Source organism: Vombatus ursinus, unplaced genomic scaffold (assembly GCF_900497805.2).
Source record: "Vombatus ursinus unplaced genomic scaffold, bare-nosed wombat genome assembly UNPS02014812.1, whole genome shotgun sequence".
NCBI lineage: Eukaryota > Metazoa > Chordata > Mammalia > Diprotodontia > Vombatidae > Vombatus > Vombatus ursinus.
Window position 1 is genome coordinate 55,476,492 of NW_020954590.1, and position 25,069 is coordinate 55,501,560.

At 37.4% G+C, this 25,069-nt stretch overlaps 1 protein-coding gene across 2 annotated transcripts in view; it reads left to right on the plus strand.

Moving 5' to 3' along the window:
* Window positions 1–2,427: 2,427 nt before the first annotated feature.
* The window catches only part of LOC114054134 (proteasome subunit alpha type-7-like), a 32,209-nt gene continuing 9,567 nt past the window's right edge, over window positions 2,428–25,069 (plus strand). Inside the window, exons 1-3 of one of the 2 annotated variants that reach the window (XM_027877277.1) lie at window positions 2,428–2,689; window positions 16,711–16,837; window positions 22,202–22,326. In XM_027877277.1, the coding sequence (XP_027733078.1) occupies window positions 2,588–2,689; window positions 16,711–16,837; window positions 22,202–22,326 (354 nt within the window). In that variant the 5' untranslated portion in view covers window positions 2,428–2,587. The remainder of the gene's footprint in view (window positions 2,690–16,710; window positions 16,838–22,201; window positions 22,327–25,069) is intronic. The other variant, XM_027877276.1, reaches the window with a different exon arrangement.

A 25,069-nucleotide genomic window follows, 5' to 3' on the forward strand; every position in this document is an offset into this window, starting at 1 on the left:
TCAAATGCTTGCACTTTGATGTTGTTCACTTCTCTTCAAATTCTCTAACCAAAGTGTTAGTAATGGCATAGAGGACCAGGGAAAAAATTATAATGGCTGTTGCATTCCAAACTGCAAGGTCTCTGCTCTAGATTTTCTAAATACAGTTCTTCTTTATAAACTGACCTAGTCTTTTGATGCCTTTCTGATGCTAAATAACTTTAAAACTTGTTTTTAAGGGAGGTATGGGAAAACATTTCCCCTCTCAAAAACTGGCTTCTGACTAGATGAAGCTTATCACAACTTTGTACAGCAGCTATTTTAATGTCATGATTTAGCTTAGGACTGTTGTTCTCTAGGTATAGATTGCTTTTCAAGAAAAGTTACAGAATACTTTTCTCCGTCATAATAAAATGCTGCCAGTACTTACTCTTGACAAAAGTCCTGAACCAGAAATTTTAAATCACAGTTTCTTGTTTTGATGGTATGTGTATATTTATTTTTAAAGATTTTTAAGTAAAACTCAAAAATGGAAACACAGTCCACTTTCTTTCTTTTTATCAGCATTATTTGCAGTTCCCACCAATAAGGAAACTGGAGTTTGTTTTCATTTACAGGGTAAAAGATTTATCCAAATGAAATATATTAGCACTCTTCTGGGCAAATAAAGTTTGACTGTGCACTAAGATGATGGGTTAATTCACTTAGTACATTTAAGATTAATCACTTTCTTCATCTTAAATAATGCTAACTTTAAAAAAAATTCTAAACTTGGTAGTCAACAATAAGAAAAATGTAAGTAATTTACAGCTTTAAAAATTGTGCAGATTAAATATAAGATAGTAATAGAAATAAATTTTATTTCTGTGTACCCTTCTGAACTTTTTTTTGTGCTTTTTCCTTGCAGATTTTCTTTTGATGCTATTATTTAAACAGCTGTGGCAGTCACTGATTACATTCTAATTTTGCATCACTTCATGTTTTCCTGTGCTTTCTTGATTCTTCATACTTAATACTTCTTATGGCACAATACTCTTTCATTACATACATATACCATAATATGCTCAACCATTCCTTATGGGACACCAATTGCTCTCTTTTAATAAATTTTTTGCTATTACTAATAATGCTACTATGAATTTTTTATAGATAACATTTTATTGCTGTTAACATTCTATATCTTTGCCAATTTAATAGTTGCACGATATATCAGAATTGTTTTGATTTGTATAATTATTCGAGAGCTTTAACAATTTTTCAGGTGGCTATTGATAATTAATACTTCTTCCATTTTTTAAAAAAAATCATTATGTATTTGTTCAGTCTTCCTCAATAAGTTTTTTTAATATTCATTTTTACATTTTCAGTTCCAGATTCTTTCCCTCCCTTCTGCCCTTCCCCCACCTCCGCCCCCCCACTCTCCCACCCCACCTCACCCCACCCCACCCCACCCCACCCCCAGCTGGGAAGGGCAAGCAGTGTAATACTCATTATAAATATGATCCTCCTTATTTTGGAAAAAAATGCAGATTATGTCTTTTGAAATAAACAAAAACAGAACAGAACAGAATATTAACAGCACCTTTTTATTCTTCCCAATGTTATCTATACACTCTCTGATACTAAAGGTAATAACGCAACAATTTCTAGTATACCGTGCAAACAAAAAGTTAACGGCTCATTCTTATTCTCCCCGTCTTTCTACTACGCCCACGGATAACTACACGTAATAACGGAAGAGTTCCGAGTGCATCAAGCAAATAAAAACTTAACAACGCATTCTTATTCTTCCCGATGTTCTACTACACTCTGATACTCTAGGTAATGATGGAACAATTCTACGTCCGTGCAAATAGTAGCTAAATGCTGAGGATAACAATGGACAATTCACAGCATCTCCGAGCTGGAAGAAGACCAGTTGCCCTTTTGGAAGTTTGGGGAGCTCTTGGGCCGTTGAACTTGTAGTTAGGGATGAAAGGGGGTGCTGTTAGAGCAGGGAAGAGAAGAGGGCCAGTTCCGCTCAATGGGGTGTGTAGAAAGAAGGAGCGACCTGTTCTGGTCACCTCCCTAATGCGCCCGGGCTTTCATTAAACGTTTTCTTTTCGCTAAATTCACGAGCCCGCAGCGGTGGGAATGTTTGCAAGTTTTTATCCCCTTCCCCACCTGCTTGTTTGTGGGATGCAGAAATGCAGGAAGGGATGCATGAGCGCTTCTCCTCATCCTCATAATAACGATTTACCCGGTTAAAGCGCTTTCGGTTTTACGCACACTTTTTTTAATCACTGAGTCTGAAAAAAAAAAAAAAGGAGGGGCAACCTAGTTCGACAAAGTGGCGCTAAGGCGTCGGAAGGTCGGGAGGGGCGGGCGAGGGGCAGGGCAGAGGAAGAGCTGGGGGGGCGGGGAGGGGGCGCGAAGGGCATATAAAGCGCCCGCGGCGGAGCCCCTGGCGCAGTTGGTGCGCTCCTTGAGGCTGATTAGGAACTCTCAGGCTGGCGCGGCTCCCCTCCTCGCACGTGCGGCCGCGGATGGGGCGGGTCCTAGTTTTGCTCTGTAGGCCCCAGAGGCGGCGGCTCCTCGGCCGACGGGTCCGGCTCATCTTCGTGCTGCTATGGCGGCCCGTTATGATCGTGCGATTACTGTCTTCTCCCCCGACGGGCACCTCTTTCAAGTGGAATACGCGCAAGAGGCGGTAAAGAAGGGATCGACGGCGGTGAGTCTGCTCCTCCTTAACTATCGTCGCCCTTGGTTTCCCTTCCCTGCCTTCTCTCCCCGCCGCGGGACCCCTGCTTTCCTGGGACGCCCCCTCCCAACCTCCCCGGGACCCTCTCGGGGAACCCCTGGCCCACCCGCGGAACCCGGGCCCACCCGTCGAGAGCGCAGGGGCTCGGCGAGATTCTCTGAGGTGCGACGGCCTCCCGCTGAGCGCTCCCCTCTCCTCGCCCGGCGGGTAGCTCGGCTTCACCCCGAGGAACGGGAGGGCGGCGGAGGACGCGGGGTGGGGGGTGGGAAATCCTCCTTTCCCTCGGGTAATACGTCCAGTCACTGGTCCCGAGGGCTTGAGCTCTCCGTGCGGGGAGTGGTGGCGACTCGTGCCCCGCAGAGGTGTGAGGGGTGGTGGCTCCGAGGTGGAGAGAGTGGTGTACAGGAAAGGAAGAGGGAGGGGGCCTAGGTTTGGAGCTTGGCCCTGCTAGGGTGATTTGGCGTACTCTCTTGGGTCTCTCGATTATTAAAGCTAGCAAACAGTCGTGTTTTATAATTTTGTATTAGAAAATTAAAGTCGGCATATATATGTATATATAACACCTCATTTAATTCCCCACAACGATTCTCCCATTCTTGGGAGATTGGTGATTTTGCCAGCATGACCTTGAGCAAGTCTTTTTAACGTTACTGGGTCTCTTATAAAAATTAAAGATAGCAAATAATCACAAAAACATAAGGACATATAATTATATAATATATAATGAAAATGTGTGTACATCTTTATCTGTGTAAATGAAAATACGTATATGTGTGTATTATATATATAATTTGATTCCTCAACTCTGGGATATAGGTGCCTTTGCTGGAATGACCTTGGGCAAATCTCTTAAAACTTTCTGAGTGTCTCAAGAATCAAAGCTAGCAAATAATATATAATTGTTTATAAAATATTTTACATAATAGAATTGATTGGATATGTATGTGCATATGTAATATGCGTGTATAAAAATTTAATCCTCATCAGAATCGGGGGAGTGACCTTGGGCAAGCCTCTTAACTTTTCCTGGGTTTCTCTTAGTAATTAAAGATAGCAAGTAATCATAATTATATGTAATGTAATGGAGAATTAAAGCTACTAAGCACTGTCTCTAGCTGGACCTGGCATCAGGAAGACCTAAGGTTTTATATAAAAATTAATTTGATCCTCTCAACAACCCTGGAATAAAGTGCTATTATGATTCCTCCTTTTACAGATCAGGAAATGAGGCAGGCAGGGGTTTTAAGGGCTTTACCCAGGCTTACACAGCAAGGAAGTAGAATTTGAACTCGGGTCTTCTGGGTGCTAGATACAGCACTCTTATCCACAGCGCCTAGTTTTGGTTGGACTAGATCGGCTCAGATTGCTAACAGCTCAAAACTGTGATGCCAAAAGGTGACGCCCCACCTGCGTGTTACAGGTCAAGGTGCTGGGGTGCAGTAGGGGAGGATCTCCATGGCTTTAGAGTCGGTACTGGGTTCAGGTTCCAGCTCTTCCTTTTGCTTCCGGTCCTACTATAGGCCGGTTCTGAGCTTTAGAGCTGGAAGGGACCTTAGAGGCCACACCATTATTTTATAGATAAGGAAATTGATGCCCCGAGAAAGCTAGGGACTGCTCAGGCAGCAGGTGTCTTAAGTGGAAATAATCACTGCAGTCGTTTAAATTAGGCTTTGAGCTTTCAACCCTGTGTGGTCCGTGCAATTACTATTCTCATTTTGCAGATGAGGAAACTGAAGCTTGTCCAGGGCTAGGATAGTTAAATGCCAGAGGTGTAGGTTTAAACTCTTTTGGTTTAAATTTTTTTGTCTTACTCGACCAAAAAAAAAAAAAAGGGAAAAACTGCGGAGTTTCCATGCTTACAGGGAAAACCTAAAACTAGCACATCCACATCCTAGGAAAATCACCTGCTTGACCGTAGTCCAGTTCTCTCTCCATTTGGCTAAACTGCTGTTGCACTCTGCCCACGACCAGGGGGCTGGGAGGCCATTCATCGAGCCAATCTGCTGGTTGGTTTTACTGTAATTAAAAAAAAAAAAAAAAAGGCCTTGTCTCCCAAGGTGATTGATCACTGTGAGTCCTTGGAAGGGGCAAGTCACCACATTGTCCTGACTGGGCTTTAATTGTCTAAGCTATAAAATGGGGGAGAAAAAATAAAATAAAATGGGGGAAGTAATAACTTAAGTATTTATCAGGGAAATTGTGAGAATCACGAGGGTTTTGCAAAATATCAGGTGCTATATAAATTGACATGATTTGTGCAGACGCAGAAGTATCTATATCTTCCTGGTGCCTGATAGAGTGCTAGGTCTGAAATCAAAAAGTTTTGAATTTAAATCCTTCCTCTCATTTGTTAAACAAGTGACACTGGGATGGTCACTTAACCTGTATGTACCTCTGTTTGGAGGAGGTATTTTCCACACAAGCTCACAAAGTCAATATTTTTTCCCTATATTCATGTATTTGTGTACCTAGATAAAATTGCACTTGTGGCAAAAAAATAAAAGAAAAAGATCAAATCAAATATTTTAAACTTCTACCCTGTAGTCTAGTACAAGATGCTATACCAAAAAAAAAAAAAAATGAACAGAGGTCAATTGTGGTGAATCTCAACAATATAAAAGCACTCATGGTTGTGTGGCATTTTTTATAGTTAGTAGGCAGTGTATGAGTCAGCTCCACTTTACTGATAGGGAAATTGAAGCTTAGATAGACTAGCTACAAGTCTTCCCTAAGGTCTTACAAAAGTTAAATAACAGGGCCAGGACTTACACATTCATTCACTTTTTTGATGCTATTCAGACTATTTTGTTTTATACTGTTTATACTATTTATTAAGTACCTATTACGTGCCATTCACTGTGCTAAGTGCTGGGGATACAAAAAAAGGCAAAACACAGTCTTCAAGTGCTCAAGGAGCTTTCGACCTAAAATGGGAGCCAATTAGGACTTCACTTTTTTGAAAAGACAAGACTGACTCAGGGTAATTTCCTTCAGGTTATGGGCCACTTACAGTGTCAAAATGCCTTAAAGAAAGGTAGTGTAAGGCAAATTGAGATACCTGCAATACAAAATGGATTATTATTAACAGAATAATGTAATAAGTAATAATTTAAATAATATTTAGCAGAATAAATCAACAGAAATTAAGAATAAGCTTATCAATTAATTTCACATTTATTTCACAATTTGTTTTCTCTATGCCTAGTTTATTCATTAAAAAGGAACCAGAATCTTGCTTTAAAAAAAAATCACATTAGGTTTTGCTTTAATTTAAGTTCTATTTGGATTTTTTTTTTGGTACGAATTCTGGAAATTCCCTTTCTACCAAATATATAATAATGAATCTTTCAAGCATACAACTGATAGCAGGACATAATAGCATGATATTTAATGAGGCCTCATCATTTTGTAATGGTAAAGAATAAAACCCCCAGAATCTGCTGGTTGGGGTTCAAACAGGTGGTTGTCATAATATGGGTGAGAGGAAAGGCTTGAAATCAAACCTCAGACACTTAGCTTTGTGACCTTGGGCAAGTCACTTAACCCTGTTTACCTCAGTTTCCTAATCTGCAGAATGAGCTGGAGAATCACTCCAGGATCTTTGCCAGTAAACCCCCAAGTTAGGTTACAGTCACTTGCGGTTGAAACAAATGAACAGTCACATACAGCTTTGAGTCCTGTGGCATCACCTACTTGGCACTTTATATAATCAGCATAATAATACTTGCTATAATTACCTAATAGAGTGGATAATTAGGAAAGTGTTCTGGAAACTGCAAAGCATTATGTAAATTTGCACAATTATCTTTTGGTTTAGTAGACCATAAGCTTCTGGAGGACAAGAAGTATATACCATGCTTCAAGCTTTTGCTCTCGGCTACTTAGAGTTGTGTGGCCTTGGGACAAGTCACTTTCTCTGTGTCTCAGTTTCCTCATTTGTAAAATATGGAGTTTGGATTAATTGACCTTTATATCACTCTCTGGTTTCCCTTTCCCTGATGCTTAATGCACAATTCTGCACACATAGTGAGTGGTGTCAACAGTTGATGTGTTCAATATTGCTGATGCCAAGTTTTATATAACCACACTAGACTTACTAAAATTAAAAGTGTATGAATGCATATCAGCTAAATATCAGCTAAGGTTGCATTTTACCAGTCTTTTTGCTCTATGCCTATAAGCCTAGTAACAAAAAAAGACCAGGTATTTTCTTCTTTCTTCCCTTGGATACTTGTAGATTTTGGAATTCCAGAACTCCCTTCCGCCCTTCTGTCTCCTTCCTTCCATTTCTCCCTACCTCCCTCATCCTTCCCTCTCCCTCACTCTCTAGAGGAATATAGATGTATGTATGTGTACACATATGTATATATTTTATATATGTAAATATTTTCTATGCCTATCTAAAATTTTAGAAGTCTGTGGACCAGCTAATTGTTATTCATTCATTTTTCTTCCCTTTTCCTATCTGGGTAAATCATGGTAAGAGGAGTTAATTAATTCACTTTCACTAAGTATTTCATATGCAAAGTGTTGAAAAAATAACACTGGGAAGAAAGATGAGGTTGTTTTTTTCAAGTCATCCTATAATATTTTTAAATTAAATAGCACCCCAAAGTTTTGCTTCTGTTTTATGAGTAATTTAATGTTTTTTTTGTAATGATAAGTTTAAGAAAAGCCTCCTGTGCCTTAAATCAAAAGGGGGCTGTTTTGATAGAAATGTTTCCTAACCCCTCCCAGTATGGTATGTAGCATCTGGCTAGAAAATACGACCCAGGTTTCAGAGCTGAAAATGAAAGGAGTAGTGGGAGAAGACTGAGGTGTAATAAGAAACCACTTTGGCTCATTTAAAATGTTTTAGAAATGCCATAGAACTGATGGATGGCTCCTTTGTAATGAGCTGTAAAAGGGTAAGGATATAAAAATACCTATATTGGGTATTTTTAAAGATACATTACAAGCATGAGACAGTTTATCTCAGTGGATTCTGAAATTACAATTTATATCTTTGTATGGAGTTATTCAGTGTGTTTCCTTGAGGGTGCAATGACCTTTTTTACATAGTATAAAGTTTGTAATGACACTTGTTTAATAAGAATGCTGGAATAGTGTAGGAGTGAGTATGTATAAACACAGAAACATAGTTAAGAAGAGTCAAGAATAGCCAGCATTACCTGGATGTGGGTGAGATACTTGATTTCATCAATGTGGGTATGCTATCTATCCATCTATGCAGATGGTAGCCTCATCTATGCCTTTTTGCATTATGTAGATGAGATGTTCTAAGGTAAAAGGTGTCCCCTTAATTGCAATTGAAAAAGAGATGATAAAGGTAAATATTTGGGGCTCTGCCTACTTCTTGTAAATTGTAAGCATGATTTGAGACAAGAGACCTGACTTTTTCCCTCAATTTCTTGTTCTCAAACATTTTCGCAAAGATCTGGTAGAGCTGTGTGATCCTGGGCAAGTTGTGTACCCTTGTTTGCCTCAGTTTCCTCATATGTAAAATGAGCTGGAGAAGAAAATGGTAAACCACTCCAGGATCTTTGCCGAGAAAACCCCGAAGGGAGTCACGAAGAGTTGGACACGGTTGAAATGAATGAAAAACTGGTAGGGGTGTTAAGTTTAACCAGTTGGTACTGGTTAATGATAACTGGTAGAGATATTAAGCTTTCTTTTCAGAAAGAAATGAGTCCTTTACAACATTTCTTGTAAGGTTTTCTTTTTTTTTCCCCATCAGATCTCAGATATAGGGCTGAAAGAGACCTTGGAAGCTATTTAGTCACGCCTCTTGGTTTTAAAGGTGGGGAAACTGAGGCCCAAGTGACTTGCTCAAGGTCACACAGGTTGTGTCAGTGGTAAGATTTGAACTCACATGCAGAATGGATAAGGCACTGGATTTGGAGTCTGGTAGCCTGGATTCAAACTTGGCACTTAACTAGCTCGTGTGCCTCTCGGCAAGTTAAAATCTTTCTGGATCTACATCCTCATCGGTAAAATGAGGGGTTTCGGTGGATGGCTTTCCAGAATATCTTCTAGCTCCAAATCTGTTACCCTCTTTACATGGCTTGTAATGGCCACTAGATGCTACTTGGGAGTACTTGGTATCTGAATTTAACAATCTGTCCACCTTTGGGTTTCATTCTAACCATCTCTGTCATCTACCCAGGTCCTGCTTACTGTTTACCTTTAGCTCTCAGGTTTTCCTGACTTTTCTTCTCAAGAGATTATTACCACTCAGCTTCCAGTCTTCCTGTACCCAAAATCCTGCTTTCATATTTGGGACTTCAGTATCTATGTTGATGTGGGAGCATTTTACTTGACTTCTCTTGAGAAATGCCTGTTCATAGTCATTTAAAACTGCACTGAGACAATTGGGAACACCCTGTATAGTTGAATCAATCCCCTATAAATTCTCTATTAAAAAATTCCTGGGGCAGCTAGGGGGCACAGTGGATAGAGCACTGGCCCTAGATTCAGGAGGACCTGAGTTCAAATCCAGCCTCAGACACCTAACACTAGATGTGTGACTCCTGGGCAAGTCACTTAACCCCATTGCCTACTGCCCCCCCAAAAAAAATTCCCCACAAAACTTGGATATAAAATTTTTATCAAAAAAAACTTCCCGCAAAGATTTTCCTCAGTTAAATTCCCTTCTTACATTAACTGCATTGATTTTGTTTCTGCGATAGCTTTTTAATTTTATGTCATCAAAACTGCCTTTTCTTCTGCCATAATCCTCTCAATTCTTGTTCACTCAAAAACTCTTCTATCCAAAGTTGCTTGCAAATGGCTTTTCTTTCCTCAATTATTTAATAAATTTATGATGGGATTTTTACATTTAGGCCCATTTGGAGTTTACTTTGGTGTATAGTGTGAGATACTGGTCCAAACCTGAGAGCTACCAGGCTGCTTTCTACTTTCCTTAGCAATTTTTGCTAAATGTTGAGTTCTTACTCCAATAATTGGGGGGCTTTGAATTTATTGAACATTGAATTCATATGCTTTTGTATATTATATACTTAATCTCTTCCACAGATCAACTTTTATATTTTTTAACCAGCAAGAAGTCATTTTGATGGTGACTGCTTTGCTGTACTGTGTGAGATGTGGTATTGCTAGGCCCCCTTTTTTCTCATCTTTTTTTTTTCCTTTGTTATTTCCCTCAAGATTTGTGACCTTTTTTTCTTAGAGATTAATTTTTTTTTATTTATTTTTCAAGCTCTATAAAATACTCCTTTTGTTGTTAGGCATAGAATTTGAATATGTAAACTAATTTAGGTAGTGTTATCATTATTTTACTGGCACATCCCAGAACATGGACAATTAATAAACCCTTAACTATTTTTGTCCGCCTTTATTTCTGTAAAGAATAGTTTGTAGATGTGTTAATCCAATTCCTGTGTATTTCTTGGTAGTATCTAGGCAAATGTTTATACGTTCTGAAGTTTTGAATAGAATTTCTCTCTCTTCCTGCTGGGTTTTGTTGGTAATATAAAAGTAAGGCGGCTGATTTGTGTGGATTTATGTTATGCCCTGCTACTTAAGTTACTCAGTTTTTTTTTAGTTAACTTTCTAGGGTACTTTAAACCACTATGTCATCTACAAAAAGCTTAGTCCTGTTTCCTTTTTTCATACTCGTTCAATTTTTTTTTTGTCTTATTGCTACAGGAAACATTTTTGTATAACTACCTCAAAATCATGATGATAATATAATGGATACCTTTGCATTTTATTAGGAAGGCCCTAAGCATTTCTCCATTTTATATATAATACTTGCTCTTAGTTTTGAATAGATGAAGTTTATCATATTAAGGAAACGTCCATTTATTCCAGCAACTCAGCACAATCCCTGGCACAAAGTAGGCACTTTGGAATGGATTATTGGATTGATTTTTTTAACAGAAGTGTTAAAGTGTATTTTGTCAAAATAATTTTCATCATCTAGTGATATAATCATGTGGGTTTGTATTTTTTTGTTGATAACATGGTTTTCTTCCTTAGAAAATTGGTTTCCCAAACACTTTCACTGACAAAACAGAAAAGAACAGAACAATGAATTGAATACCTAAAAAACTAGAAAAGCAACAAATCAGATATCCTAAAGGAAACACAAAAATAGAAATTCAAAAGTCAAAGAGAAAATAAAATGCAGAGCAAAAAAAAGACTGAATTGACAAAACTAGGAAATTAAAAAAAAAAACTAAGTTAGCTAATCTCATTTTTAAAAGGGAAAAGCCAAATTACCAGTATCAAAAATTGAAAAAGAATTCACAACAAATGAAGAGAAAATAAAGGGAATTATTAGAAACTTTTCACAACTCTATATCCCAGCAACTTGATAACTTAAATGAAATTGATGAATATTTACAAAATTTTTAAATATGCATATTAACAGTATAAGAAATAGAGAATGTAAATAACACTAAGAAAAAATAAATTGATCCAGCTGTGAATGAACTCCTCCTCTATCATCAAAAATAACCCAGGACCAGATGGATTTGTGAAATAAATCTTTCAAACATTTAAAGAAAAATTATTTCTAATATTATATAAGCTATTTGACAAAATAGAAAAAGGATCCTACCAAATACAAATGATGTTTTGGTGCTTAAATAAGGGAAAGAAAATGGAGAGAAAGGAAGCATCCTCCAAGAGTAGTTCATGGAGTCCCTGAGTATTCAAGGACCCTTTCAGGGTGTCTGCACAGTCAAAACTATTTTCATAATAATACTAAGATATTATTCACCTATTAAAATCCTATTTCCTTTTCCAACTACATAGTTGTGTAAGGCCAGATTTTCTTCTTCTATTTTAACCAAAACAACATATGGGAGAGTTTAAATTCAGAGGCTGATAGGAAAATCCAGTTGTTTTCTTTTAAGCCAGACGTTAAAGAGATGCAAAAATGTAAACAAAGCCAGTCTTCTCACTTTTTTTCTTTTGGTTTGTGGGAATATCATTTTTTAAAGGAAATGTGTATGTTGCCATGAATGGGTTAGTGTTATTTTCAAATGAATTGATAAATATTTTTTAAAATTTATTAGTTTTAATTTCTAATACAGTCTATCGATAGATATAACCCACATAACCACATATAGATATAACTCATATTTGGGATCCTTATCAATTTTTAAGAGTGTAAAGGGGTTTTGAGACCAAAAAGTTAGAGAACTGTTGCTATAGACCTAATAATTCCTAATGAATATGGACCAAAAAATTTTAATTAGATTTTTTTTAATTAGTAAGAATTTATTTTCTTTTCCTCCTACTTTCCCACTGGTGGAGGAAAAAAGAAAAGAAAAACAAAACCTGTGTAACAAATATGTGTAGTCAAAACAAATTCCATGTCCAGAAATGTGTTTCATTCTTGATGTTAAGTTTATCACTTCTGTGTCAGGAGGTGAGTAGGCAAACTGAGTTTATAGTAAATATACTGAAAGCTGTTCATTGGAACAGAAGGAGTATTGAGTCCTTGAATACCAGCATTACTGTGATACATACCCATTCCTTCATTCAATGATTACTTGCATTGACCAACACTGAACAGGAAACATGTAGAATTGGGATTGGTATGGTAAAACTGCCAAGCTTAGATATTAGCAGATAGATTAGATATGAGAACTATTGCCAACAAATTTAGTGCAACCAGATGAGTTGCAGGCTAAAGTTGGATTGTTTCAGGATTATGATGAATCTATTCCAAAAGGAAGCAGTATTAACAGGTAGAGAGAGACTTAACGCTGTCTGAAGTAATTGAATTGATCTTCCACATCCTATGTCTTTTACAAATCTATTCCATGCTTTGCAGTCTCACCTGTGATGAGTTGGTTCATGTGGAAGAGTGTTTTTTTTTTTTAAAATAATTGGGGTTAAGTGACTTGCCCAGGGTCATACAGCTAGCAAGTATCTGAAGCTGAATTTGAACTCGGGTCCTCCTGAGTCCAGGGCCAGTGCTCTAGTCACTAGCAGCTTCTGAAGTAAACACATTTTTAAAAATGTACAGCATACCAATAGTACTTTCATTAAATGCTTTTCAGTTAATGGAGATTATTTCACAAGAAGTTGGCTCCCAGTTGAAGTCATTGTGGAAATGTAATATAGTCATGATTTTGATCATTGAGTAAGAATTGACTTCCTCAGTTAATTGTAATGATGTGAATGAACAATTTAGCTCCGTAATACCTGGTGAGCTGTGTCTTATTCTATAGGACAAGAAGAGAAACTTCATCTAGTTGGGTCCTTTTGGGTTAGCTTAATATCCAGTTAAAGAGAAAGATCATAAAAATTGTATGACCTTGGTTAGCACTAGGGTAAAAAAATGACATTTTGCATCTCAGTTTTAAAGTTTGTATTTTTGAAGTAAATTTTTTTTAATTTTTAAAATTGAGTGAGAATCCCTATCATATGGGTTAAGACTCAACCCTTTGTGGAAAGGGTACTGAATTTGGAATCAGGACCTGATTTCAAATCCTGCCTGTTACTCCTTGTATGATCATGAGTACTTCCTGGCCTCAGTTTCCTCATTTGTTGAAAATGAATAATTTAGACTAATTATTTTTATTTAATTTGTTTTTATTCTGAACTTAGCAAATACCAAATTAGGGGATTGTATGTGAAACTGTAGGTCTCTATCATAATACAATTTGCTTTTCCTTTTTTCCTTTCATTTTATTTTTTGGTTAGGCAATCAGGGTTAAGTGACTTGCCCAGGGTCACATAGCTAATGTCAAGTGTCTGAGGCAGGATTTCAACTCAAGTTCTCCTGACTCCAAGGCCAGAGCTCTATCCATTGTGCCACCTAGCTGCCCTGATTGCTTTTCTTTTTTAAAGTATATACCTCCAATTTTTTTTTCCCCTAAAGTGAAGTTATATGACCATGTCATTCCAGCTCTTAAATTTTTTGTTGCCTTTAGGATCAAAGTACAAGTACCTCTGTTTTCGCTTTTAAGCTCCTTCACAACCTGGCCCCAGTCTGCCCTTTCAACTTTGTGTATGTGTATATGTGTGTGTGTGTATTTATGTATGTGTGTATAGATGTATATGTGTGTGTGTGTATCTATATATATATATATATATATATATATATGTATATGTATAAACTGCCCTTCTTGTACCCTGTAGTACAGTTAGACTGGCCACCTTGTTCTTCACATATCTTCCATTTCCATACCTGAAATGTACTCTCTGCTCACTTCTACCTTTTTACCTATTAGAATCCTTTATTTCCTTCTAAATTCAGTTCATCTGCCACCTTTTCTGCAGGAATATAGCCTTTCTTGATCCCCTAGGTGCTAATGCCTTCCCTTACACAAATTACCTTGTATTCGTTTTGTATGAACTTAGGTATGTATGTTCTCCTACCCACCTCCAGTAGAGTGTAATCTCCTTACGGCTGAACAAGTTGTGGTATATGAATGTGCTATAAGAAACGATGAGCAGGCAGACTTCAGAAAAACCTAGAATGATTTACATGAACTGATGCTGAGGGAAGTGAGCAGAACCAGGAGAATATTGTATACAGTAACAGCCACATTGTGTGATGTCTAACTTTCATAGAGACTCATCTCTTCTGAGCAATGCAAGGATCCAAGACAACTCCAAAGGATTCATTATGGAAAATTCTGTCCACAACCAAAAAAAAGAACTATAGAATCTGAATACAGATCAAAGCATATTATTTCCTCTCCTTTTTTCTTTTTCTTTTTTTGTTTTTTTCTTTCTTGTGGTATCTCCCATTGGTTCTAATTCTTCTTTACAATGTGACTAATGTGAGAATAGGTTCAATATGAATATGTATGTAGCACCTGTATCGAATTGCATATGCCGTTTTGGTTTGGGGGTGGGAAGAGATGGGGAGAAAATTCGGAACTCAAAATCTTATGAAAGTGAATGCTAAAAACTAAAAATAAATAATTTTTTGAAAAAGAATATAATCTCCTTGAGGGGCACGGCCTGTTTTCTCCTTGTATTTATTTTCCCACTACCTAGCAGAGTACCTACTTTTGATTGATTGATAATCATATAGGATGATGATGATGTCAAACTCAGAAATGGGGGCCACTGAAGCATAAATCAGAATCCTTGTGGATCACTTAGAAAACACATTCATATTTATCTATGTTTTATTGTACATTTTTATTTACTTTGTTAAGTATTTCCCAGTTACTTTTTAATCTGGCTTGGGCTACACTCAGGAATGTTGTGGGCTGCTTGTTTGACACCTCTGAAGTAGTGTCTTCTGCCTATCCTAGGAACATAATTGCTAATAGCTGTCATTCCTGTAGTGTTTTAAGGCTTGCAGATCAATTTTCCAAATACCTCATTTAGCCATTTCAACTACCTTGGCAGGCAGGTGCTGTTATCCTCATTTTATAGATGAGGAAACTGAGGCAGATAAAAGTTAAGTCACTTGCTCAGGGTCATACTGAGGCCAGATTTGAGATCTGGTCCTCCTGATTCCAGGTCCAGTGCTATATTCATTGTGCTATGGAACTACTTCTGAATATAGAGAATTTACTCTTTTTTCTTCTTCGTTGTGGAGTGGGTAGAGTGCAGACTTGAATCAGGAAAACCCAAGGTCACATCCTGCCTCAGGTACTTACTAGTCATGTGACACAATAGCAGCTCCTGTCTTGAAGTGCTATGAGGGTCCTTTTTGGGTTTCTAATTAAAAATACATTTATTATCTCTTTCCCACCTGTTTACTTAGTACTTTTTAATATGGTCATGGGCTAACCTGGTTTCTCCTTTATATTCACCTTCCATATCAGTGAATATGAAAAAACTAAATCCATTATTTTATTCCTTCTTTTATGATAATGAGCATATCTATGTGGTGGTGATCTCTGGTTTTCCCGTCGTCATTACCACCAAATGACATCTCCTATTTATACGTAATAACAGTTTCCCCAACTAAACTGCCTTCAGCATTTAGTTTGAGAAAGCAGTTATAATTACATCAGATTGAGTATGCCTGAACAAACATCAGATATCCCATGCTTATTTTAACATCTCTTTGACACACTCATCAAAAGCTATTCATGGCAAATCCTCAAGTCCAAGGCAGGACATGAGGGTTTAAGAGTTAGTTGATACCCCTCTCAGCATCCACTGACGGGAGAACTGGTCAAGAGGCTTGAGGAAGAATGGAAACCAAGGCAGGAAGAAAACAGGGCAGCCAGCAATAGAACTAGAATAGAAAGTCAGCAGTTTAATCAAGGTGTAGTAAAAAAAAAAAAAAAAAATCAGTGTCAAGGATTTTCTGTCTAGAACTTTCTCTTGGAAAGGTTCCATGTGTCTCCCATAACTCCCTTTGTTTAATCTTCAAAGAGACAACTCATGAGGAAAGGACAATTTATTTGTTCTTAGTTTTCAATAATCACTTCTATAAGCTTTTGAGTTTTAAATTTTCTCTGCCATTCCTCCCTTCCTATGTGCAATCTGATATAGGCTTTATATGTACATTCCTATTAAAAACATTTTCATATTAGTCATGTTGTAAAGAAGAATTAAAATCAATAGGAGGAACCACAAGAAAGAAGAAATAAAACAAAAAGGAAAAAAAAAACAAATAAAAGAGCAAATAGTATGCTTTGATCTGCATTCAGACTCCATAGTTCTTTCTTTGGATGTGGATAGCATTTTCCATCATGAGACCTTTGGAGATGTCTTAGATCCTTGCATTGCTGAGAAGAGCTAAGTCTAAGTCATCTCACAACGTGGCTATTACTGTGTACGATATTTTCCTGGTTCTGCTCACTTCACTCAGCATCAGTCCATACAAGTTGGAAAGGACAATTTAGAACAAATATTATGGATACTTGATGAAAAGCAACTGAAAAAAAAGATCAGGCCCAGTTGCAGAGCACCTTTTCTCTTCCATGATTTCGCTCATTAGTTATTTAAATATGTAAAACTTTTCCTTAATTGAATAATTGTAAATGCTGTTTTTATTTTAAAATGACTAACTTTTTTGTCTTTTTATGACTTAGGTTGGCATTCGAGGCACTGATATAGTTGTGTTGGGAGTAGAAAAAAAATCCGTTGCTAAGCTTCAAGATGAAAGAACCGTAAAGAAGATCTGTGCCCTTGATGACCATGTCTGCATGGCTTTTGCAGGTATTTATGGGCCAAGCTTGAATAAACGTACAATAGTATAGCTTACTCAAAGAATTTGCGGTAGCAAAGCCACTGTTGTGGAATTGGATTTAATGACCATACCTACATGACTCCATTATCTGGACAGGGGCTGCATGGACATATTATTTCGGATAATTCAAACTCCTCATTTGAACTCATTGGTCTTTTCAGGTATTTCTGGGCCAAGATTAGGGATACAAGAGAACAGTTGCTCAATAGAATTTGCAATAGCAAAGTCGCTATTGTAAAATTGGATTTAGTTTCATACGTGGAAAATTTACCCCATCATCATGGTTGAATAATAATAATAATGATGGCTAATTTTATTTTATCTTCACAACAATCATAGGAGGTAGGTTGAATGATACAAGGGATAGTGTGGTATAGTGAAAAGAATGCCTTGGAGTCGGAACACCTGGATTTGAGTCCCACTGCTACGACTTAATACTGTGAGATAATAAGGCAACTCAAGTAACTTCTTGACCCTCAGTTTCCTTGTCTATAAAATGGGGACAATCACCCTTGCCCAACCTATCCTCACAGGGTGCTTGTTGGGATCAGATCAGATGATAGATAGAAACGCTCTTTGTAATCTGTTATACAAGCGTGAGGCATTTTTAGTATGCATACAGTATATGTGATATCTGGGTTGATTTTCCTGTTGTACAGCAAGGTTTCTTCTTAACCTTTTTGTGTCGTGGATCTTTGTTGAAACCTATAGGTCTTTTTTCAGAATTTTGTTGTTGTTCAATTTTATCTGACTGTTTGTGACCCCATGGACCATACTGCCCATGGGGATTTCTTGGCAACGATACTGGAGTGATTTGCCATTTCCTTCTCCAGGGGATTTAGGAAAACAGGTTAAGTGAGTTGCCCAAGGTCACACAACTATTAAGTGTTCCAGTCCAGATTTGAACCCAGGTCTTCCTGACTTCAGGCCCAAAGTTCTATTTACTGAGTACTCTCCTCAGAATATTGTTTGTATATACAGAAAATTTCAGAACAAAACATAGTATTACAAAAAGAAATCGATTATATTGAAATGCAGTTATCAAAAATATTCAAGTTCACAGACCCAAAGATAAGAACTCTTGCTTTACAGGAAAGATCAGGAAATCTATGATGGTCCACCTGTGGAAATGAGAGGAAAATACAGACAAATTTTGGTAATTTGTAAAAATATAGAATAACTTCAGAATTTACAAAATTGGTTACAAAATTCATTCATCATAAGCTGAATGTACCATATTCAGAGTCCTGTGCTGGGTGCTGGGAGAAAAACAAATTTTAGACAAGACAGTTCCTGCCTTTGAGAAGCTTGCAGTCTAGAAGGAAAAATTGATCTCTCTGGTTCTAAAAATAGATCCTTTAAAAACAGATAAACTCTAACAAGTTAACATTTTATTTGAAGATGAAATCTGCCCTGAAGCCATCATTCTCTCACTCTAATAAATCAATAGCTAACATTTATATAGTGCTTACTATGTGCCACATACTGTGCTCAGCACTTTACAACTATTATTATCCACATTGCACAGATGAGGAAACTGAGGCAAACAGGTTAAGTGACTTGCCCAAGGTCACCCAGCTCATAAGTGTCTGAGGCGAGTTTTGAGTTTAGGAACTCTAGTCATATTCTCTATCTACTCTGCCACATAGCTGCCCCCCCAAAAAATACTAAAAATCCCTGGTTCCCTCTTCTCTACTGTCAGTTAAAATACAAGCTTATTTCCTAGTATTTAAGGTTCTATTAATAACCTGTTTCCAAAATAACTTTTCTAGCCTTATCGCACTGTTGTTCTCCTTCACATAACTCTAAAATTCTGGACCAGATGGACTGCTATCTGTTGGCCAAATTTTAACGTGACATCTCCTGCCTTTGTGTATTTGACCAGACCTCCTATACTTGTAATTTATGTTCTTTGAGAATCCTTATCTCCCTTCATGACTCAGTTCAGGTGCTATCTCTCCTTTGCTCACATTGCATCCTAACCTGTGTAATACTTTGTGTGCATGTCATATCCCCCCCACTAGTGCTAAGTTCCTTGAGGAGAAGGATTCTGTCATTTTTTATTTTTATTATCCCTAGGACCTCTCATAGTACCTTGTACATAGGATGTACTTAATAAAGACTTGTTGAAGATTTTTTAATTAAAAGTTTAGGTTTGTTTTGGTAAATTTTTTGGTTTTTTTTTGTTTTCCTCACTCAAAATATGTAATATACTGAAAATGTTTCTTTTTTCTTAAACATATTGCTCAAAAATATGTATATATTCTCCCTTGCTCCATACATAAAATTCTATCTGCCAAGTCAAAAATAGGCAGATGGAACTTTTTTTAAAATTTTCCAGTCATTTTTTAAATCAAATTGAGGTCTTAATATAGTGAGAGGCTAAAAATAATGTATTTTTTTCCTCAGTGACTGAATCAGTCACTCTTAACAGTAGACAGCTATAGACATTAATTCTGAGGTCTTTTGCATTCCTGATACAATTCCATAAATGATGTTTATGTGACCAGGAAAAATACATAGATGATAAATCATAGCATGCTAAGAATTGCAAGGGATCTTGTCCAATGCTCTCATTTTACAGATGAAGAGAATGAGGACTGGAGAGATTAAGGGACTTATCCAAAGTTAAAATATAAATATTACTCCATAGGCATATTTAGGTTAACCTGGGTACTATCTGATTTTTTTAATCAAACTGTGTGGTTTTCAAAATTGAAGTTACTCAGATTTTACATTTTTTAATTCAGCTGCTTTTTAATGAGTTTTTATTAAATTCTTTATTTTTTTTGTTTTGTCATTGAAGCCAAAGCATTTGTTTGTGTAAAAGTAATATCAGAAGCACAGTGGAGCTAATTCTTTGGTAAAATGCTATGATTAACTCCTTTAAATAATCACGTACTACTTTTGTTTAATTATGAGGCTGCAGAAGAACATACAGAAAACATTAGGTAGTAATTTCAAGTCCCTGGGTGAATATAGCATTAGAAATCAGTGTTTAGAGTTTTCCAAAAAGAGTAAACACAGGAAAAGAATACACAGTCCAGCAAGTAAGTGTTCGAGTAAGTTCTCATATCAGCGTGCCTCCTTGTGAGTCAGTAGTATGACAAAGCTGCTCGCTCCCCCATCTTCCCCACACAAATGTGATCTTGGTCTTTACTCATTGGTATGTGATATCCTGAACAAATTCTGTCCTCTTCAGCCCACATCTGGAGCAGGAGCTGTGTCATGTGAAAGAGAGAGACAGTCAAAGGAGATGTGGGGATGTTGAGAAAACTTAGGGAGGACATGGTACCTATCTTCAGATATTCTATGTTGAGAAACAATTAGATGGAGCCCTTGTGAGTTGGGAGGGTAGAACTTGGGACTAAGGCCATTGGGTGGGAGCAGCAGAGTGAGACCAAGGAGTTCCCAAAATATTAGTGCTGTCTAAAAGTAGACTAAGATCTATACAAATACTAAAGATTTACAAATATGAAGATGTTTATAAAAACATATGTGCATTCTTGGAATCCTGGGAGGTAGGTGCTATTATTATCCCCATTTTACAGTTAAGGAAATTGAGGCAGACAGAAGTTAAATGCCTTGCCCAGGATCACACAGCTAGTAAGTGTCTGAAGTTGGGCTTGAACTTGGATCTTTCTAACACCAGGCCCATTGCTGTATCTACTGTGCCACCTAGCCACCAAAGTTTGGAGATCAGAGGGTGTTCCTCCATATGGTAGGGGCTTGGGCCAGGTGACTCTGAGATTGTAACTTTTAAGATTGCATGATTTTTTAAGTCTTGAAGCACATTAAAAAGTGGTTCTACTAATAAGAGGCATAAATGACATAGAAATACTGGTATGTGAGCTGACATAGACTTAACCTAGCTTTATGGGGTTTTATTCTTCTGCCCAACCTCCCTGCCCTCGCTGACTTATGTTGTTTGATGACCCTATACTACTCATCATTTTCTATCATCCTCTGTAATATTTTGCAAATGAGCTTACTCTCCAAACCAATCTTGTCCTAGGCCACCATGTTTATGCTCTTGGCAACTACATGTTGAAGTGGTTTCTGGAACAGAAAACAGGTTATTTTGGCCGTTTTTCTATTTCTGTAACTTAGAAAATTCCAGTGGTTGATCTTGCGCTGTTGATCAGCAATAAACATTTTTTCTCAAGATCAGAATTTTCTTTCTAGTTGGGGAACAAGAGAACATAATGGAAGCAAGTAGGAGCAGAGAATGGGAAAGAAATATATATGTGTGTACATACATACATATGTATATGTATATAGTGTTTGGTCTGAGGCTGGATTTGAACTCAGCTCCTCCTGACTTTAGGGCTGGTGCTCTATCCACTGTGCCACCTAGCTGCCTGAAACAACAACATTATAAAAGGGATGGAGTGAGATTTAAGGCTATTGAAAAGGTAGAATAGTGTTGGTCATTGTCCTATGAATAGGAAAAAAGATCTAAAATGTGTGGGCTTCATGGAAAAGTCAAATGATGAAGAAGTATGAATTACTGGACTAATCATTGATGTTCAGGATTTGGGAGTGTTGTAAGAATCCTGTGAGATAATTTTTAAAAAAACTTTGGAGTGCCGTAGAAGAAAAGTAGTTGTTTGCTTTTCTTTGTAGTAGTCCTCTTTTAATCTAGAAGCAAACATGATAAATCTCAAGTATATTCCCATAGAAGAGAAAATCAGGCAGGGAGAACTGGTTTGTAGAATCAGATGCAATGGAAAGTGTATTGTCAGAATATATTAGTTTGAGTCATGGCTCGGATCCTCATTAACTGTGTGTTCATTGGATCAGTTTAGACTTCAGCGGTATATTTGCATGCCTGTCTTTACACAACCTTTCTAACATTCGACTATGCTCAATTTGTGTCATTTTTACCAGTATGTAGGGGTGAATCCAAAGGGTTATTTTAATTTCTTTTGCTATTATTATTAGTGATTTATTGTATGTTTTCAGATAGTCATTTAGAGTCTGATTTTGTTTTTGAAAAATTTCTATTAGGTAATGGCTCTCTATTATGTACTTTTGTCAATTCTCTATATATCTTAAAGATCAGGTTTTATTAATGATATTTGGTGCACATATATTCTCACTGTCCAGTTTTTTTCTACCTTCATTGATTTCATTCATGAAAAAGCTTTTTAATTTTATGTAATTGTAATTATCCATTACTGGGACTATTTTCTGGTAATGAGACATATAAGGAATGTTGTAAACCTCACCTTCCTAGCAGTCTTTTAAAATAAGTACACTTTGACCAGGACTGACAAAATGATTTCTTTGAAAATGACACCAGTTTTAATGACATATTGGGTATTTTGCAGGCCTAACTGCTGATGCTAGAATAGTAATTAATCGAGCCCGTGTGGAGTGCCAAAGTCATAAACTGACCGTGGAGGATCCAGTCACAGTAGAATATATAACACGTTTCATAGCAACATTGAAGCAGGTAAGCACTTTGTCTTTTAGGGTTTACAAAGTTCTTCACAAATATCTCATTTGATCCTCACAACATCACTTCATTATACAAATGAAGAAACTGAGGCCCACAGATTAAGTGACCTGCCCAGGGTTCCAAAGCTCGGAAGTATCTGAGGCTGTGTTTGAACTCCAGTATGAAACTTATTAGACTTTTCTTCAAACTAGTTAATTCCAGGCCCCATGAAGGTAAGAGTTATCTCTAATTTAACTTTGAATTTACACCTAGAATAGTGCTGTATAGGAACTATTTGATAAAATGATTGATTGCTCAATGGGATTAAACGGAATGTTCTTCCAATATTTTCAAGCTGCCTGTTGGTCAGTACCATCTGGAAGTCAGTATGAACATCTGAATCTAAGCATGTCCAAACTGAAACTCTATTCCCCACCCCTAACTTCCCTATTTTTTATTGAAGTCATAATTTAGTCTTTCCTTTCTCATTCCCCCTTTGATAGTCATTTGCTAGGTCTAGTTGATTCTGCCTTTGCAACATTTCTCTCCATTTAGATGGCCCCTCCTCTTAAGCTCAGGATCTCATCCCTTGTCACCTGTCCTGCTGCATTAGCATCTTTCAGTCTTTCTTTTCTCTGATCTATACTTCACACAACCTCCAAGATAATCTCCCTAAGGCACAGATCTGAACGTGGTTACTCCCCTGGTACTCCCTATTTCCTCTAGTTTGTACAGACTTTTAGCCTGCTTTAGAAAGCCCCAGATAACTGCTGAATTTGGAATCAGAGGAACAGTTTCTAAGCCATTGTGGATCTGTGGATCCTGTGTGGGCAAGTCACATGTCTTAGGCTAAGGCTTGGTTTTCTCATCTATAAAATGAGAGGATTGGTCTAGATGACCTCTAAGGTTCCTTCTGGCTTTAATTCTACTATCCTTTAATCAGGCTCAATTTACTCCCCTTTATGTACTCTACATTCCAGCCAAACTGGAATGCCAGACTGACTTCTTGTTCTCCAAACTTGGCATTTCACATCCTATTTCCATACTTTTTGCACAGGCTACTTCAAACTGTATACTAAAGACACATCTCCAACTCAATTTGTACAAAACCAGACTCATTACCTTTCCATTTTTTTTTTTGAAGGCAGCACCATCCTCTTCTAGACTTTTGTGTTTTTAGTCTTGGCATTACCTTCATCCCATATTTCCAGTCACTTGCTACATCTTGGCATTTCTGTCTTCAAGACGTCTGTCATATCTGCCTCGTCCTGTCTACTTCTGTACTATCACTTTATATAGGGCACCGTCACTTCTTACCTTATAATTGATGCCCCTGAATTAAGTCTCAGCCCACTCCAAACCCTCCTACACTACTTTAACAGGATTGTCCTCAAGTACAAATCTGTCTCTGTCGCTTTTGTTCAATAAACTGTAATGGCTCACGATTGCCTGTAATATAAAATAGAAACTCCTTTGTTGAGCTTTTAAAGCCCTTTACAATCTTGTCCCAACCTTTTTTTCTGTCCTCCTTGGCGATTTCTCCCTGCCCCAAGGCACTCTGTGATCCAGCCAGATTGGCCTTCTGTCTGTCCCTCATGCACAGTACTCCATCTATCATCTCTGTGCTTGGCACTAGCCGTCCTCCATACTGGGAAACACTCCCTCTTCTCATAGACTTTGTCCCCTGTTCCTTAAAGACATAGATCAAGCACTGCCTTCTGGTCAGTTAGCAGATGTTAGAGGCAGTACTTGGACCCAGGTCTTTCTTGACTCTAAGATAGACCTTCTATCCATTAGGTATAGGCATTCAATAGTCCTGGATGTCCACTATTTCCATCTGAGCGCAATCCATGTCTAAACCTGCTTAGCTTCAGAAATTGGACAAGATCAAGTTTGTTCAGAGTAGTAAGACTGTGGACAGTTGATAGAAATATGTTATTGTTCATTCGGTTTACTCGTGACCAACGCTTCGTGACTCTATTTGGGGTTTTTTTAGCAAAGATACTGGAGTGGTTTGCCATTTTCTTCTCCAGTGGTTTCATTTTGTCAGGCAATCAGAGGTTAAGTGACTTGCCCAGTGTCACGTGACACAGCTAGGAAGTGTCTAAGGCTGGATTTGAACTCCGGTCTTCCTGATTGCAGGCCCAGTGTCCTATCCACTGAGCCACCAGCTGCCTCTTGATAGAAACGTAGAGGTTTATTAAATAGAAGGAGGTAGTGGTTGCTTCTCTTTTTATAATTTGTATTTACTGAGTAACAACTCAATCTTGTAGACTTTTTAAAAACCGGCATCTAATTAAATTTCATTCCTTCTCACCTTTACAGCATTGTTGTAATGATATAGTGCATTATTACTTTTGAAATCAAGTCCCATGAAGTCATACTAAGTTTTTAGAAAGGAGATAAGAAACTTTTTTGGGGGGCAGTTGGCATTATCATTTGGGAAATGAATTAAAACAAGTCATGTTTATAAAGCTATTACTTTGTACATGGAGATATGCCACATATGAGACAGAAAGGAAGATGGAGAAAATAAAGATTTATCCCTTGCCTTTCAGAAATTTACGATCTGTATGTAACCTTAGGCAAATCAGTTAAACTCTTTGGACCTCGGTTTGCTCATCTGCAAAACGAGGGGGTTGAGCTAGATGTCGCCTGAGGTCCTTGCTAGCTCTAAAATACATGGTCATGTATTATTAATAGACTCTTAAGTGTTGAAGGAATTCCCAATAAGGGATGAGTCATTATGGTGTGGGGG